The sequence below is a fragment of the Coffea arabica genome, chromosome 7c (genome assembly GCF_036785885.1).
Source record: "Coffea arabica cultivar ET-39 chromosome 7c, Coffea Arabica ET-39 HiFi, whole genome shotgun sequence".
In the NCBI taxonomy this organism is placed as follows: Eukaryota; Viridiplantae; Streptophyta; class Magnoliopsida; order Gentianales; family Rubiaceae; genus Coffea; species Coffea arabica.
This window is the reverse complement of record NC_092322.1, coordinates 949,649-966,528: the sequence shown is the minus strand read 5'-3', so window position 1 is coordinate 966,528 and position 16,880 is coordinate 949,649. Positions and strand designations below refer to the sequence as shown.

The window sequence follows — 16,880 nt, the reverse complement described above, 5'->3', positions numbered from 1 at the left end:
AACCGTCAAGCCTTGAGGCTTGAGACGAGGAGGAGGAGGCGGATTATATACAATTGGCGCATCGGGGGATGTTAGAAAACCAGTTTTTAAAGGCAACCTAGACAAGACGTTGTACAGAGATGGATGATGCATTCTAGGATATAGAAGAAACCCCTACCTGTAATAGATTGATTTTCTTCCTTACAGAAAAAAAATTGAGATTGTTATGAAAAACTGTCATGAGAGCTCAATAGAGACAGCTTTAAGACGACCACAAACTCCTCTCCCCATCTTTCACAGAGCCAGAGCCAAACAAGACAACATGAACATGTTGATACTAATATAAATTCCTCCCGGAGCCACAAAATAATACATCATCTCCACTCATGCCTGAAGATTCTGCTAATGCTTATTCCTCTCCTGCTGAACTATTAACACTCCTGCTTCCCTTTCTCAATCCATTGAGACTTTAAAAACACACGGAACAAGGCCAAAGAGGAAAGGGAAACAAGATTTGGAAGGGCTGCAAACGAACCGAGTCGAATTTTGGTCTTATCGAGTCGAGTCTTGATTTAATTTCATCGAACTCGAGTTCGAGTTCGACGAGCTGGTAATTTTCAAGCTCGAGTTCGAGCTCGAAAAAAATAAAAAATAATTATTTTATTTTTAAAAAATTAAATAAAATAATATTTTTTCTTAATAAATAATAAAATATTAAGGATATTTATGTAATTTTACTATTAAAAATAAAAAATATATATATATATATTCGAGCTCCCGAACTAATCGACTCGCGAGCTAACGAGTTTAATGTTTTAAACTCGAGCCGATATTGATCGAGCTTGAAATCGAGCCATGTAGCAAATATAACAGAAATGAGTTATCCAGGTTTGGACTATCATATCTTACTAGTAATTAACTGATGCTGGTAGAGCAATCCAAAGATTCCAATGTATACAAAGGCAAGGAGTAGCTTTTAATCTAAAACATATATCATTGCTGACAGTAATAGTAATTAGCAATAACTAACAGTTCAATGCATCTTACAAAATCATTTCAACACAACACAACAGCCATTTTCGCCTTCAACCAAAGAGAAAGAGAGAGATTTAAAAACAGTAATTGTACCCGAAAAGTGACCAAATTTCTACCATAAAAAGGAGATTCAATTGAGTTGAGTTATAAGAAAGCTAAACAATGGCAACCTTGGCACCAGCTTCTTCAAGCTGCTTCTTAGCATCTTCAGCCTCCTCCTTGGAAATACCTTCTTTAAACTTCTTAGGCAGGCCTTCAATCAACTCCTTGGCCTCCTTCAAAGCTAAACTCGTCAAAGCCCTAACGGCTTTGATCGTTGCAATTCTGGAGTTGCTAGGCACGTCCTCGATGACCACATCGAACTCCGTCTTCTCCTCCACGACTGGTGCGGCTCCACCGGCCGCAGCTGCGTCCACGGGAGCGGCAACCGCGACGGGGGCAAACGATGCGGCTGATACTCCTAGTTTGTCCTGGAGGTACTCGACGAGCTTTTGAGCATCGGCCAGAGTTAGGTTGGAAATTTCGTCACCGAGTTGTACAACTTTCTCCGGAGCATCGACGGCGGCGAGGGGGCGGACAAATGCTGTGCGGTGAAGGAGGAGTGGATTTTGGGTGCGCAGAGGAAAAGATAATAGGGATTGCTGCTTAAGGAGAGCAGGTGAATGGTCGTGGGTAGGCGAAGTCGCGGCGGAGGGCTTGGGATTGGAGAGTGTGAGTGTTGATAGAGTGGAAGCCATAAGTGGGAACTTAGTGAGAGAGAGAGAGAGAGAGAGGTGTCAGCAGCAGCAGCGCGGAGAGGAAGACGAAGGAGATAGGATAGAAATAGGATAAGAGAGAAAGAGCCGTCCCTGTGGTTGTTTGGGTCAAGGTCATGTGAGATAGCATTGGACCGTTTTCTTTCATTCGAGCTGTCTGGTCGTCTAATTGGGTGAGCCTAATTAGTCGACTGATAAACCAACTGGATCGAAACCTTATAAATGAAAATCATAGTCCAATGGGCCAAAAAATATAATCATTTCATCGACAAGGCACTGGAGTTGAAGACGAAAGAAAATCGTAGTCCAATGGGCCGAAAACATATGCATTTTATCCAAAAAGGCAGTGGAGTTGGACAAAAATGGGGGCATTCCGAGAATCGAACTCGGGACCTCTCGCACCCAAAGCGAGAATCATACCACTAGACCAAATGCCCAGCAATGCATCGACAACCTTCTGAGGACACCTCATCTTTGAGCAACTCTATGCCACGAATCATACAATACGACCACCACAGATTTCTACAATCCTGCTGCCACTATTAGTAGTCTGCTCAGCTCAGACGATAATTTAAGTCTTTTTTATTAAAAAAAAAAAAGGAACTCTTATCAGCAAAAAGAAATAAGTTCGCCATCTTTAATAAAAATCAAGAAACGAGCAAGCAACTCTCATCATTGTGACTCAAAAGACTTCATGATGAATCATACATTTCAGCCCTTTTTACTCGTAAATCTGACTATATATACCAGATGTAGCCTTTCTACCGTTCAAGCCCCTATAAATGATACAACAATGGCCACATGTGCACTAAAAATATCAGTACTTTAAAAAAAATTGGCAGCCGACACAATCAATGCTTTCACCATCTTCGTCGCCTCCTGCCATACCAGTATGCAAAGGCTGCTACTGATGCAGCCACAATCACACCCGCAGTTGCGTACCAAGCGTGTAATGGTTTCTCGATGACGAGATTAGAACTGCCAGCAACAAGAGGAGGTGATGATGATGATGGTTTCTGGCTTGCTGTCAAAGCAAATCCCAGTCCCTGCCTCTCAAGCTCACCCAGGTCTTCAATTGCCGGTTTAAGCCTCGTGGCCTTGGCTATACCTTCGTACTGCTCTTTGGTTCCACCCTCCAGAAAAGAACCAACAAGATGACCCTTATTAATCCAATAAGCCCCAAAAGTCTTTCCCGAGAAATCCCCAAAATGAATTACTTCCCCTGCGTTGTCTCCATAAAACTGCCAAGACAATGTGAAGACGCGGGAGTAGAAGAATGGCAGGTAGTCGAATTCACCCGTCTTTTCTGGCTCCATGATAGCAGCAACAGCATGCCTTGCTGACTTCCTCGCAGAATCTACATGCTCAAGTCTGCGTGTTTCAGCAAACATTTTTACTGGAAAAGCGGCAACATCCCCAACTGCATAGACTGAAGTGTTGCTCGATTGCATCTTCCCATTCACCTTAATCCCACCTTTCTCCAGAGTTAGTTGGCCTTCAAACAGGCTTGTGTTTGCACGGATCCCAATCCCAATCACAACCATATCAGCAGGAAGCTTACTGCCATCTCTAAGACTAACTGCGGTGACCTGAATGAAAAGTTGAAAGCCAACCCTTTATCAACAACTCAAATTTGAAAATGTTGCTCACCACAACGTCAAATTGAAGAAAACATAAAAGAGTAAAAGCCTATCTTTCTTTCTAAGGAGATAGGATAGGAAAAAAAGTCATCCCTTGTGCTTTAATAGAAACAATATTCAGCACAGTTTACATATCTTTCCATTTACTCAGTGTCTAATAGAACATGCACTTCAATAAGTGTACCCATTTTCAAATTTTTTACATACAAAAAGCTTAAAACATATCTCATGTTTGCCCATTTGAGTTATCGAAGGGTCAAGGCATTACCTTCCCATCAGAATTTAAATCAAATGAAGTCAAGACAGTTCCCTTTATAAACTTCACTCCTTTAGACTTGTAAAATTCTTCATAGTAACTTGCAATCTTTGGTGAAAATAGCCGGCCCACTACATCAGAAAGAATAAACAATTCAAGAATCAAAAACCAGATCCATATTCTTTTCAACCAAATGAATGTTTTATCCAATTATAACGCATAAAAATGAAATTGAGAAATATGAAAGATTAAATAAAAAATTGATCTTTAGTTGAACTGAAATACTCACTGCAATGAGCCTCAGGGAAGACCATAGTGACATTTATTTTGTTTATCACCAAGGAAGCAGCACATTCCATTCCTATATAACCCCCACCAATGACGACGGCATTCCCATCCTTACAAGATTGCATAACGCTTACAAGCCTTGTTGCATCAGCCAAATCCCTCAAATAACAAACATTTTCAGCATCTGATCCAGTCACACCAAACTCCTCAAGCTTCAAGGCCTACATTAAAAATATGCAAACAATTTCTGTCACATATGATTTAAATCACTCAAAACATCTCTTTGCAAGTTGAAGTCACAGGCCAAAATCTTTTGACGCTACAGGCACACTGACCGTTATCTTATGTTCTTATGACAGCAGAGTTACAAAAGCTTTTAGTTTTTAATACTTACATCCGGAACAGCTAAGACGAAAAAAAAACCGTTAGCAAATAGACAAGCTTTTAAGACAGCATAAAACACATTACACATTTTAACAGCCCTTCAATGTTTCAGAAGGATCTTTTGACCAAATTAAAGACACATTAACCCACATTAGCACAGATCAAGAGCAAGTCTCATGCTTGGTAAAGCATTTGAGAACTGCATGTTTCACTTTTCCAAAGCAAGAAAACCACACAAAGAATAGTAAGTATATCCGCATTCTGTGTAACACGAGAAATATTTCGTGTAAATGCCAATTGAAAAACAGAATGCACAGTAAATAGGAAAACTAAAGATTTAGCCTCCATACCCTAGCACCTGTTGCAACGATAAGAATTTTATAGCTTATTGTTTCTCCAGTCACTGTCAAAAGTGTCTTGCGCCTCACATCTGCAGACTTAACGCGAGTTCCAAGAATCAACTCAATTCCTAAAAAGAGGATAACAAATATAAGCATCATTACCCAAATCTGTATATAAGAAATTTACTTATCTAGCCTTCATAAACAACAAATTCCTTCTCCATTTAAGGAATTACTTACCATGCTCCTTGTACCATTTTGGAGTTAATCTTTCTTCATTGGATCCTACACAACAGTGAAATGAAGGAAGTCGTGCAGGATCTGCAAGCAGTTAAAAATAAATGCTCAAACATGAACAAATTCAGAAGATAAACAGAAATGAATGAGGATTAGTCCCAATGCAGCACAATGTCTTCCTCATATGTCAAAAACTGTTGCTGCATATTGCTATGAAGAAATCTGAAAAGGTTGAGACAGGAATGAAGAGAACAAAGATACCTTCTGGAAGTAAGAAACCTTTGCTCAAAGCAGGCCTTTCATAGGGTGCAACCTGTAAGAAGTCAGCAAAGTTTTATAAGAACCAGAGATCAAATAAGTAGGCTCTTCTAAGGACGAACCGGGCACAGATCCGGGGAACATGATTAGATAATGAAGCAAAGCCACATAACCCTATCAAACCAGCTTTATTGCATATTTTCAGGGAAGGAAAAAATACTTTCCATCTACCTTTTCTAGTCACTACATTTCTTTGACATGAAACTCTGCGAAAAAATGTAATAAAAAGTACCACGAGACTTGAGGGCTTCAAACTGTTTGAGATTTTGCTTTAATTACATATGCTGCTACGATGAGAATATGAGCGAGAAGCCCAGTATATTTCCAGGTGAAGTGAAGAACTCTTTATAGTTTATACACCACTCAACTCCAGGGCAATAAGCGCTTTTGCTTCCCCTTTTTGTCTGTTCGTTAACATGCAAAAGGATGTCCACTTGTGACCTCATCCATCATAATTTCTCAGTTTTTCGTAGATAATATGCAACCAAACCAAAACATAGCTAACACTTGTGTAACATGAAACCGTGTTCTGTAAATTGACTGGGGAAACGAAAATTCCAAAAGGATGCTAGTTTTCCTTTCCACCTCAAAATTTTCCCCCTGCCAAAGACAGGGGCCATAAAACCTGATTCTTAGCAAGAAATAAAATCACTCGACTTAGATAACTACTTCAACCGAGGGAACAAAAAAAAAGGAAAAGAAAACCCAAATTCCCTTCGGAATAACAATAAAACCCGATTCCTTAAACGGGACTGGCAGGTGATTTTTATTGAAGCACGTATTTATAACGGGACAGGAACAAGAAGCAAATAACTACACAATAGATTTTCAAGTGATAGTACTAGTACTATATTGACAAGGAATACAAGTCATAATTGAATCACGAAGAGAGAGAGAGAGAGAGAGAGAGAGAGAGAGAGAGAGAGGGAGTAAGAATTATTTACAGGCTCTTCAGAAATGATGCAGAGTTCACCATGAGAAACACCTCTCTTGACAAACTCCTGAGCTGCATACCCAGCTGCCACTCCCCCTCCCAATATCACATACACAAATGCCCTTCCCATTTTTCTCACTAATACACTACCAGGTGCTACTCATTACATTAATTAACCCACCCGATCACTTCTTCTCTTCCTTTTTTTAATGTTTATTTTTTCCTTTCTCTCTAGAAGAATAGAGGAGGAGTACGGGAGCCTCAACCTCAAGAATGACGACAGCAAAGTATGGTGTGGTTGGTGGCTGGCACTCTCTTCTTTTCTTCGCACTCTTCTCAAGGAATTGGAAAGAAAAAACACCAATTACTCGTCAATTTCTGATTCCTAACTTCCGGCTCTCGTCCAGCCTCCAGCATCTTATTCCTCACGTGAGACGAGAGTTGGGACTGGGCCCCGTTGTATTATCAGGTGGGATCCACTCTCAATCCGCCTCTCTTATATTTTTTTATTGGGGCAAGTGCAACCGCAAATATTTTTTCATCCTTATTGTGGATTTTCGCAGACTATAAAAAATGCTTATCCATCCGTTTTACTCGCCAAGATATATATAGATGGATAAAGAAGAGTTTTTTTTTTTTTTTTTTGGAAGGATGGATAAAGAAGGGTTGAGAGCAGATAAATTATTATTGGATTGGATTCGATAAATATGCGGCGGTGCAAGACGGAGGAGCGAGGACACTGCCCCCACCCCCCACTTAGATTGCATTTTTATCTCCCCGACCCCAATTTATTGTTGTTTGTTTATTTATGTACTACAATAAAGGCTTTGGTTGGTTTGAGTTTTCTCCCTCCCCGTTGTCAAATTGGGGGAGCTCCCTTAACGTTACAGGTCTGCAAACGAGTCGAGTCGAATCGAATTTTGAGTTAATCGAATCGAATCTCAATTACATTTTATCAAATTCGAACTCGATGAGCCGATAATTTAAAATTTGAGTTCGAAAAAATAACAATAATTATTTTATTCTTTAAAAAATAAATAAAATAATATTTTTTTAATAAATAATAAAATATTAATGATATATATATAATTTTACTATTAAAATAAATATATATATACTTAAAATAAAAAATATATATACTTAAAATAAAAAAATAAAAAATATTATATATATATATATATTCGAACTTGCGAGCCGACTTGCAAGCTAACAAGTTTAATATTTTAAACTCAAAGTTCGAGCTCGAGCTCGCGAGCAGCTCGATTGCAGCCCTTTATATACTAGCACAATAAAAATTAGTAGTTGCTTTGCTAGCTGCTTTCGGCGGTGAGAAGAGATTGGGATGCACTCCAGTCAGGACTTCTCTTTGGGAGGAAGGGAAGGGAAGGGCTGGGTTGGAGCGTTTCTTTTGGTGGGCCCTTATGGGAGGGAGGAGATCCGGCAGTTATGGCCAACCACGTGTCTCGGGAGAAACGCTAGAAGGCTAATGCCTTGGGAACAATGTCCATGCATTCAGGGTTGGATAAGGATTACGATGGGTAAGAATTTGTTATTGGAATTTGGATTGGGGTTAATCCGAAGAACTCCCTTTCAAGGTTTGGTCAAAGTTGCGTAACTTCGTTTTTTTCTTCTCACTTTAATCAAACTCATCAAATTGATCATTAAAATATTTGAGCTAACGAAAATGCCCTTCTGTACATGTTTTATGAGGCCAGATCACAGTAGATTCCTTGGACCTTCAATTCACCAGGTTTGATTTCTATTAGGGATAATATTGGAAACTTCCCTTGAGCTTCCTCTTAATGTCACTTGACTCTCTTAAAATTTTAGAAATTATCATTTACCTTCCCTAATAATTGTAAGAAGACTATATCAACCTTCACTTGACACATAATTCACAACGTATTAAATAAATGGAGCCCAAAAATAAAAAAAAAAAAAAAAGAAACGAAAGTCACCTTATTCTTTTTCCCTTTTCTCCATCATTCTTTCTTACTCATGTTTTGGATGACTATGCAATATTTTATTTGTAAATTGTAATAATTGAATTTTGTTTATCTTTTACTTTTTGTGATTATGATAAAGTGGAAAATGATTTATTTGCTTACTTTGAGTTGATTTTTATAAGGATTGGTACAGTATAATGGTTTGAGCAAGGGTTGATAAGATATTGAAAAAAACTATAAATTTATAAGAAATTAGTTTTGAACATATAGAGTTAAATTGATGCAAGTGTATTTCTTTTGAACATATAGAGTTAAATTATGTTGTATTATTGTTAATTTTTATATAAATAAGGAAAATAATTCATTATCCTTATTCAAATTTTAATTTTTTTTTAAAAAAATTAAGTATAATTCGTGAAGTATAATAAGTCAAAGGCATACTATGTATTTCAGATGATTAGTTAAAAACTATGGGTATTTTTTACAATATTTTTAAAATATATGAAATATAGATTTTTTTTTAAATTGTACATTCGAATATATAATATACAAGTATAATATGAGTATTTAGTAACTATCAACTATCATGGATGCGGTAAAAAAAAATTACAAAGCCAACATAGACCAATATCATATTCAAATTTGAAAAATAATAAAAAAAGGGAAAACATTTATATTGAAAAATAGTTTTTTTTTTGTCTAGTACAATAAATCAAATATAAAGAATCAAGTAGTGCCAATGTAAAGGGAAGAGATGAGTTTAGTGGCACGGGGAGAGGAAGTATAAGTAAGAGATCTCTTATTCGAGATCTTCCACTTATACTTATAAAAAATAAAATAAAAAAGAATAGTGCCAATGTAGATAAGTGAATACAGCAGGTCTTCTTCTCTAATGAGTAGGGCTTGTATCTAGCTTGGGTTACCTAGACCTAAACGCTATAAAAGATCTAATATATATTTTTATAGAATCAAGGTCGAGGTATGAATATCGAAAGAAGGTTCAAAAGGGTTGAAAATATCAGGAAAAATGAGGCATGAATATAGAGAAAAATCTTGAAAAAATCAGAAAATATTATAGTTCCTTTTGGTCTCTTATTTTATATCTAACATTGAATTTGATCTTATCGATATAGACAGTGTTTGAGTGCTTGTAGAACTCCCATGAAAAATGAATTCCCTAGCATCGATCGTTGATTTCACAATTTCTTTGCCCAAGAAACCAAATGAAAAACAGAAGCAATCCCCTCCGCACTAACTTGTTGAGCAATGAAAAAGAACAATCGCATTTGTTGTGGTAATTCATCTTCTTTCATTGTTATCGTACTTATTGGTCTATTTATTTAGGTTTAAAGGAGATTTTAAAACTTCACATGTAGAAAAAAGAGAGAGAGAGAGAGGAAAATTCATCAGTTGAACAGTTTGCTCTATTTCATCATGTCACACCATAATTTTGCGAGTAAAACTGATTGAGGCAAGCATGCCGCCAGCTTGGGTTACTTTCAATCCTTCCTATCCTTTTGTTACGTACTATCCATGCATGTATAAACCAGCAGCAGCGTTGGATATATATGTCACGTAATCTAATATTAAAATTGAACATTAGTTTTTAGATAAGTGGCATATATTTATCATTGCTAGCTAGTATACAAAACCTCTATCCTGACACCATACAGAAACTTGGTCCAATTTTTTAACCCCATTTGTATGTTTTCCTTCGTCACTAAGTTCATTATAAGCACTTCCATTGGAACCCATATATATATATATATATATATATATATATGTCTCCCCTTTGAACACCTTCAGAATTCGCAAGGATACCTTCCGTCATAATCACCATTTCTTGACCAGACCAACACCATCATAATCATCTGTCGTTGATGTAGCTTTTGATCCCTAATAGTTGCCAGAACTAAAAAGGATCAAGAAGCCACGATCGTTGAACATGCTGCCATTTTTCATCCGTCTCTAATGTGGAGCACCGGATAGATTTCCATTTTTTTTTTCTCTTTTAAAGCAAAGAACTGAAAGAACGAAGGGAGTGCAAGCTTTTTAATTTAATGAAAGGTCCAAACCTTGCAATTCGGTTGCTAGTACTCAATAGATTAGCAAATGTAGAAAGTATTCTGTTACTATACGATAATTTTCTCACTAGTTTAGTTTCAGGTTCAATTTGCTTGTCACATATTTCTTGCCTCACTTGACACCAGATGGGGCTTCGGGCTTCTTATGGTGGCTTAGGAATAATGTAGAAAATATGTGGGAAAAAACTTTTCTCATTGTGAATCCTTTAGCTTCACAGGATCGAATAATTTGTACTAGTTGAATTACAAATAGATACTCCTCCTGTCAAGTTTTGCACTAGTACTGCGTCAAGGTGTTTGCAGGGATGGATTAACGGACTTTTGTAGCACCAAGGACAAAAGGCTTCATTTGATGGACATGGACTCCGTCTGTACTAACCAAAGGGTTTGTCTAAAAGTGATTTTCATTGATTTTGGTTGTACGAAACGGTATTTTGGGTTTGTTTTATTGGGTTGAGTTTCTCCTGAATGTCTCTATTTTGGTTTGATCCACTAAAGTCAGCACAGTTTGGTTCCGTTTTCAATAATAAAATTAGATGATCAGATTTTTGGATTAATTTTGGAAGTCGGAAGTCATTTTGTAAATATTGACAGAGTCTTGGAATCTATTATGGTTTGACAGAGTCTAGCAGCATTCTGATGAAAATTTAAAGTGCAAAAATATCATCCAAACTCTTGAAATATGATCGCGCGAAAAAATGTTATCCAAAATCTTAAAAGATGATCACGTGACTTCAATCTTATGTGGTAGAACTACCTGAGATCTAGGGATATTAAGATAGAACTTTTCTATATATATACACTGTAACAAAAGTTCTACTGCCTTTACGGGAACCAGAACAGCAAACTACAGTCCCTTTTTTTTTTTTTTTTTTTTTTTTATAACAACCACAGTCCTTAAAACGTCTTCACATCACCGGCACAAAAAGCATTCTCCGTCTTTCTCCTCCTATCTCCTCCTACTCCTTGTTGACTCCTCATGGCAGACTCCCTGCAAAATCCAGCTGTTGCTGGGGCACTTGAGTCATCTAATCCAGATTATGGTCCTCCTCCAAAGCCCAAAAGAAACACATTTGCGTTGGCTTGTGCTCTTTTAGCTTGCATGTCATCAGTCCTACTTGGTTATGGTAAGATCAACAAGTTTGTTCCGTTCTTTTTGCTCTTTGATTGGCTGCATCTATATATATGGTTCATGAAGACGGTACTCTACTAATAAGTTTGGCGATCCATGCACATGCAGATACGGGAGTGATGAGTGGAGCAATGATCTACATAAAGAGGGACCTTAAAATCTCCGATGTCCGAGTAGAAATTTTGGTGGGAACCATCAACGTCTATTCTCTTGTGGGTTCAACCATCGCCGGTAGGACGTGCGACTGGGTTGGCCGACGATACACCATAGTTATCGCCGGAGTAATCTTCTTGGCCGGGGCCTTTTTAATGACCTTTGCCACCACCTATTCTTTCCTTATGATTGGCCGTTTCATTGCTGGGATCGGAGTTGGCTTTGCCATGATGATAGCACCTGTATATTCTGCCGAGATCTCTCCGAGATCAGCTCGGGGATTTATCACTTCTTTTACGGAAGTGTTTATCAACTTTGGTATGTTTCTCCTTTTTTTTTTTTTTTTATTACGGAAGTGTTATTGTTTTGTCATGATAACCTGAACCCGAAGGAGCCACCTAATGTTGTCACTGAGAAATTTTACTCGTTATTGGTTGGGTCTGAAATTCTGTATCAACCATTTTGAGGTCAAAACTCACAAACAGAAATAAGGGATCCCAAATCTCATATCTTGTTTGACTGAGTAGGTTGTGGTTTTGTGACTTGAAGCTGAATTTTGGCTACAATATGAGCTTTAAATGTAGGCTACGTAGTCGGGCATATTAACCTAGCTCACTGTGTTAGATTCTTGATCATCATTGCACCTTTTTGAACGATTTTATTTTTAGCTGCAAAGGTCTAAAATATCGACCTTTTTAGGGAAATAGATATCAGACACATGACTATGGCGTTAACATATATAATAGTTTCCTTTTAAGCATTTATCTATAATTTCAACGGTAAGTGTCGAATCGTCTAACAAGGCCAAAAATGTCCGTTTAATATCTTTCCTTCATCTTATTTTATGCTTTAAATGAAAAAAAGGAGATAACTCAACTTTTAATTCATGACTCTAATTGAGCACAACACTTAGCTCATTTTTGCTTTACCAAAAAAGGAAACTAACTCGTAATTAACCCTCCTTCGCTATCTCCTATCTTATCTCCAAAACCCCTAGGCCTTCAAAGTGTGGTATATCATCATCATCATCATTATTATTTTCTCATATCAACCCGTGAAAATGAGAATTAAGTGGCAAGATTTGGGAAGAAAATTGTTACTTATTTTGTTGCATGACCGAGGACATTAATTGAAACTTAAAATTCAGCCAATAGTTGAATGATTGATCATTGATGTTTTCTTCTTTCTAATAAACTGAACAGGTGTCTTGCTGGGATATGTGTCCAACTATTTTTTTGCCAAGCTTCCCACCAACTTGGGGTGGCGATTCATGATGGGAGTTGGTGCGATTCCCTCAGTGATGCTGATCGTGGGCGGCTTCATCATGCCGGAATCACCACGGTGGCTGGTGATGCAAGGCAGAGTAGGGGATGCTAGAAAAGTTCTAGATAAAACCTCGGAATCTATACAAGAATCCCAAGAGAGGTTAGCTGACATTAAGGAGGCTGCTGGCATCCCCCAGGACAACCCCGACGGCGTCGTAGAGGTTCCCAAACGCAAAACCGGCGGTAGAGGTGCATGGAGGCAAATCTTCCTCCATCCCACGCGGGCAGTTTTGCACATTACGATTGCTGGCATCGGTTTATGTTTCTTCCAGCAGGCGTGCGGTATAGATTCGGTGGTGATGTACAGCCCAAAAATCTTTGAGAAAGCTGGTATGAAGACCGACAATGATAGGCTACTCGCCACCATATCCGTTGGAGTCACCAAGACCATCTGCATCCTGGTATCTACATTCTGGCTGGACAAGATCGGACGGCGGGCATTGCTGTTAACGAGCAGCGGTGGTTTCGTATGTTCGACGATGGGACTGGCCGTTGGATTGACGGTGATTGATCGGCATCCGAATGAGAAGATAACCTGGGCCATAGCTTTTTGCTTTCTATGCACATTAGGCAGTGTAGGAACTTTTTCGATGGGAATGGGCCCCGTTGCTTGGGTCTATAGCTCGGAGATTTTTCCTTTAAGGTTGAGGGCTCTGGGAGGCGCCATGGCGGCGGGCGCCAACAGGTTGTCCAGTGGAATCATTTTGATGACCTTTCTGTCATTGTCCAAGGCCATTACCATAGGCGGGGCCTTCTTTTTGTTCGGGGGAATTGCACTGCTGGCCTTTATTTTCTTCTTTACCTTGCTTCCTGAGACGCGGGGTAGAGGACTCGAAGAAATGGAGGAATTGTTTGGCACCTTTTTCAAGTGGAGGTCCACGGCCAAAGAGTTAGAGGAGAGAAAGAGAAAGAGACTGGAAAGTGAGAACAAGAAGAACGATCTCGTTTAGATATAATATAACTGGGCCTGGGGATGGGAAAAAAAAAAGGATCAAAGTTGCTTCTTAGCTTCGTGATTTAGGAATGATGGATGGATTCTCCAGTGATTTCGTCCCTTTTTTGTTTTTTCAATGTTATCCTCGCAAGAAATAATACTCTCTTTCATTTTTCTGTTCCTCTTCCGAACATTATTCCAGCCCGCTGTTAGAGCAAAAGAATTTAAGATTAGATGTGATAGGATTTTAAAGGTGGATTGGATTTATCACAGCAAATCTGCAATCGTATTTCCATGTTATCTAGGAAATTTTATTTGCAATTGTGTAGAAGTGGCATTTATTATGATCGAACATGCAATACTGCGTTATGCCGTTAAATTCATATTCCCAGATTCTATTTCAAGATGGGGTTGCTGTATTATAAGATATGCATGGTGCGCAAGAAACCTTTTCTACTTTGAAGGATCAAATGCTAAGCTTCAAGTCTTGGTGGGGACTGTGCAATCGTAGGTCCTGCAGACGCAATAAGCTATGGAAATTGGAAAGAAGAGGGTGCAAGGAAGTACTGTAGCACTAATATATTATATACCCGCACTAATCTTATTTGGATTATATTATGTGTTTAAAAATTATTTTTAATTTTAAAATAACTTTAAGAAGCAACTAATCTTATCTTAATGATAGCTGCTTTCTATCAAATTATTACAATGATTATATTATATGTTTAAAAATTATCTTTAATTTTAAAATCGTTTTAAAATAACTAATCTTATCATAATGATATTTGCTTTCTACCAAATTATTACATACAAGTATAGTAAAACCTTTTAAATCACAATTATTAAAATCTTATGTTCCCATAAATTACATCCTTTCACCACCATAATCTTATCTTAATGATATCTGTTTTCTACCAAATTGTTACATAGAAGTATAGTAAAATCTTTTTTAAATCACAATTATTGAAATTTTACATATCTCATAAATTACTAGCTCTCTTTCACCACCATATCATTGATTAGTATTCAAATTGTTCATCATCTTTTCTCTTAATTTTGAATTAACTTAGTGTAAAAAAAGAATTAACTGTTTCGCTGATAGATTTATCAAAATTATTGGAAACTGAATATTTGTTGACGAAGAAAAATGGGTTGTCAAATCTTTTGCCAGTTAATTAAATATGAATATATAGTTCTATGTTTATGGTCACTATAAAAATTTAAATTATCTAAAAGAATATTTATAAAAAAAAAAAAGAATATCTACCAAATTTTTGATATGGAGTATATTATTTGATGTATACTATCATATTATAATAAAAGTATGTAAACAACTTTTTAAAAATTAGCAAATAATTGAACATTTAATATATATTAATTTTTTAAAATTAACATGAAAGAACATGTAGAACTATTGTTAATTTTTATATTTAAATTATTGGTATTTGTATAAATTTACAATAAATAAAAAGTTTTTAAAAATTAGTAAAAAATTGAACATTTAAAAACATTAATTTTTTTAAATTAATATGAATGAACATGTAGAAATATTATTAATTTTATATTTCAATTATTTATATATATAAATGCATAATAAAAAAATCGTGTTAAGGCACAACCAAAATTCTAGTTTGTAGTGATATTAGTTGGCAAAGCCCAGATACTAGTGGAATTATTTGACTAGTGGACGGAGGCTGAGCGAACAATCCTGGAATCAGCGGGGATTGGTGGGGGTCATTAGAAGAGATGAATTACGATGGTTTGGAAGGGCGGGTTCAGCATTAAATTTGGCTACTGCCGTTATTGTTGCAGTAAAAGTTTGGGTAATGGTTCATGGATTAAGTGTTGGAGTGAGAGTAAGGGTTACAGGAAGGCAGTGATTTGAGCCTGATTCACGGACTAGTGATTGAGAGAAGGCCGATGAGGAAAGCCCAGCCCGCATTACAATTATTTTGACATACTTAGATGCTTGGAACCTGGATTGCCGCAAAATTTTGCTACTGCTAGTACTAGTGTCCACAGTTGGGAGAAAGGGTTTAAAAAAAAATATTTGTTGATTAATCAAAAAGAAAAAAAGGTTTACTTTTGCTCATTGGCAAAATTTACTGAAGCATCAATACTTTTTGGCTACAATCGAAGCATTATGTTATTCAGTGATGTTGAGCTGGAAGCATTCAATCGGTGGATTTTCAGACACAAGCCCATAAATCCAAACCCGCCCTTCAAGAGGATATCCCCCCCAAGCCTGGGGACTGGATTACTAATTGGGGTATCCATAGTTATTTAATACCAGTGCTTAATGTACACCCAATGTACGTGCACTCAAAAAATATATAATATTTACGATTATATATTTTAAATAAAATTTTTATTACTAAAGCAAACTTTAATCTTTTAATAATTTTCATAAAATAATTTTATTTTGGTAATTATCATGTTTATGGGTAGTTATGTTGAAAACATATATTTAAATAGTTAAAAGTAAAAATAGTTATGGGTAGTTATAGGTAATTAAAGTAAATGTAGTTTTTATAAGAGTAAAGCAGAAAGTTTATAAAGTGACGATAAATGTAAACTCTAAACCCTTCCTTAGGCTTTATAGATAGTATAGATTTCAAAAAGAAAAGAAGAAACTCCTATGTAATTTGATGTAAAAATATATTACGGTTTGTCTTAAAATATATTTCAGGTGTTATGTTTTTTGAAATATAAGATTAATTAGGAAAAGTAAATAAATACGATGGAGGATAGGCAAGATTAAATAGAGAAAGTATATAAAGATAAGGGAGGATAATAATTTTTAGTATATATATATATATATATATATATGTGTGTGTGTGTGTCTGTGTGTGTGTGGTAGATTAAGGGAATGTTATATTTGTTAATGGGTGTCCTAACGTTAGAAAAATCTATTTTCAAAAATGGATATTTATAGGAAAAAAGAAGAATAAGATATTAAAAAGCACAGAGTATCCAAAAAAAGTGAGGCTCAACCCACATCTGACAAACCAAAGAAATTGTATTCGTTAGGAGTGGGCACGAATTAGGTATCCATTACATGGGACATTTGTCTTTTTTCTGACCCTTAATTGCCCCACATATCAATAGTTAACTTGATGATCAGGTACCTGTTAGAAAA

At 36.6% G+C, this 16,880-nt stretch overlaps 3 protein-coding genes and 1 non-coding gene across 6 annotated transcripts; 1 reads left to right on the top strand and 3 right to left on the bottom strand.

Moving 5' to 3' along the window:
- Nucleotides 1–949: 949 nt before the first annotated feature.
- On the bottom strand, nt 950–1,860 carry LOC113697862 (large ribosomal subunit protein bL12c-like). The gene has a single exon (XM_027217456.2). It carries the CDS (start codon nt 1,749–1,751, stop codon nt 1,170–1,172), a length of 582 nt encoding a protein of 193 aa, XP_027073257.1. The 5' UTR covers nt 1,752–1,860; the 3' UTR covers nt 950–1,169.
- Nucleotides 1,861–2,134: 274 nt separating this feature from the next.
- Nucleotides 2,135–2,206, bottom strand: TRNAP-UGG (transfer RNA proline (anticodon UGG)). Its single transcript has one exon. It is a non-coding gene; the product is annotated as a tRNA-Pro (tRNA).
- Nucleotides 2,207–2,375: 169 nt separating this feature from the next.
- On the bottom strand, nt 2,376–6,686 carry LOC113699388 (monodehydroascorbate reductase 4, peroxisomal). 3 transcript variants are annotated; one of them, XM_072056907.1, is made up of 7 exons: nt 6,178–6,686; nt 5,177–5,228; nt 4,919–4,963; nt 4,688–4,806; nt 3,955–4,174; nt 3,678–3,796; nt 2,376–3,358 (listed from the first exon to the last, which is right to left on the bottom strand). In XM_072056907.1, exons 1-7 carry the CDS (start codon nt 6,295–6,297, stop codon nt 2,630–2,632), a joined length of 1,404 nt encoding a protein of 467 aa, XP_071913008.1. In that variant the 5' UTR covers nt 6,298–6,686; the 3' UTR covers nt 2,376–2,629. The 3 variants fall into 3 exon arrangements, with proteins under 3 accessions (XP_071913008.1, XP_027075537.1, XP_071913009.1); XM_027219736.2 differs by having other exon boundaries at nt 4,919–4,999; nt 6,178–6,674; XM_072056908.1 differs by lacking the exon at nt 4,919–4,963 and having other exon boundaries at nt 6,178–6,683.
- Nucleotides 6,687–11,059: 4,373 nt separating this feature from the next.
- On the top strand, nt 11,060–13,922 carry LOC113698823 (putative polyol transporter 2). The gene is made up of 3 exons (XM_072056906.1): nt 11,060–11,324; nt 11,438–11,800; nt 12,685–13,922. Exons 1-3 carry the CDS (start codon nt 11,177–11,179, stop codon nt 13,755–13,757), a joined length of 1,584 nt encoding a protein of 527 aa, XP_071913007.1. The 5' UTR covers nt 11,060–11,176; the 3' UTR covers nt 13,758–13,922.
- Nucleotides 13,923–16,880: the final 2,958 nt, after the last annotated feature.

Coding starts and splice junctions, on each gene's coding strand:
- LOC113698823 (XM_072056906.1), top strand. CDS start 11,177: ATGGCAGACTCCCTGCAAAATCCAGCTGTTGCTGGGGCACTTGAGTCA. Junction 11,325..11,437: donor ATCAGTCCTACTTGGTTATG/GTAAGATCAACA, acceptor ATGCACATGCAG/ATACGGGAGTGATGAGTGGA. Junction 11,801..12,684: donor GGAAGTGTTTATCAACTTTG/GTATGTTTCTCC, acceptor TAAACTGAACAG/GTGTCTTGCTGGGATATGTG.
- LOC113699388 (XM_027219736.2), bottom strand. CDS start 6,297: ATGGGAAGGGCATTTGTGTATGTGATATTGGGAGGGGGAGTGGCAGCT. Junction 5,000..5,176: donor AGGTTTCTTACTTCCAGAAG/GTATCTTTGTTC, acceptor AACTGCTTGCAG/ATCCTGCACGACTTCCTTCA. Junction 3,797..3,954: donor CTTCCCTGAGGCTCATTGCA/GTGAGTATTTCA, acceptor TTTCTGATGTAG/TGGGCCGGCTATTTTCACCA.
- LOC113697862 (XM_027217456.2), bottom strand. CDS start 1,751: ATGGCTTCCACTCTATCAACACTCACACTCTCCAATCCCAAGCCCTCC.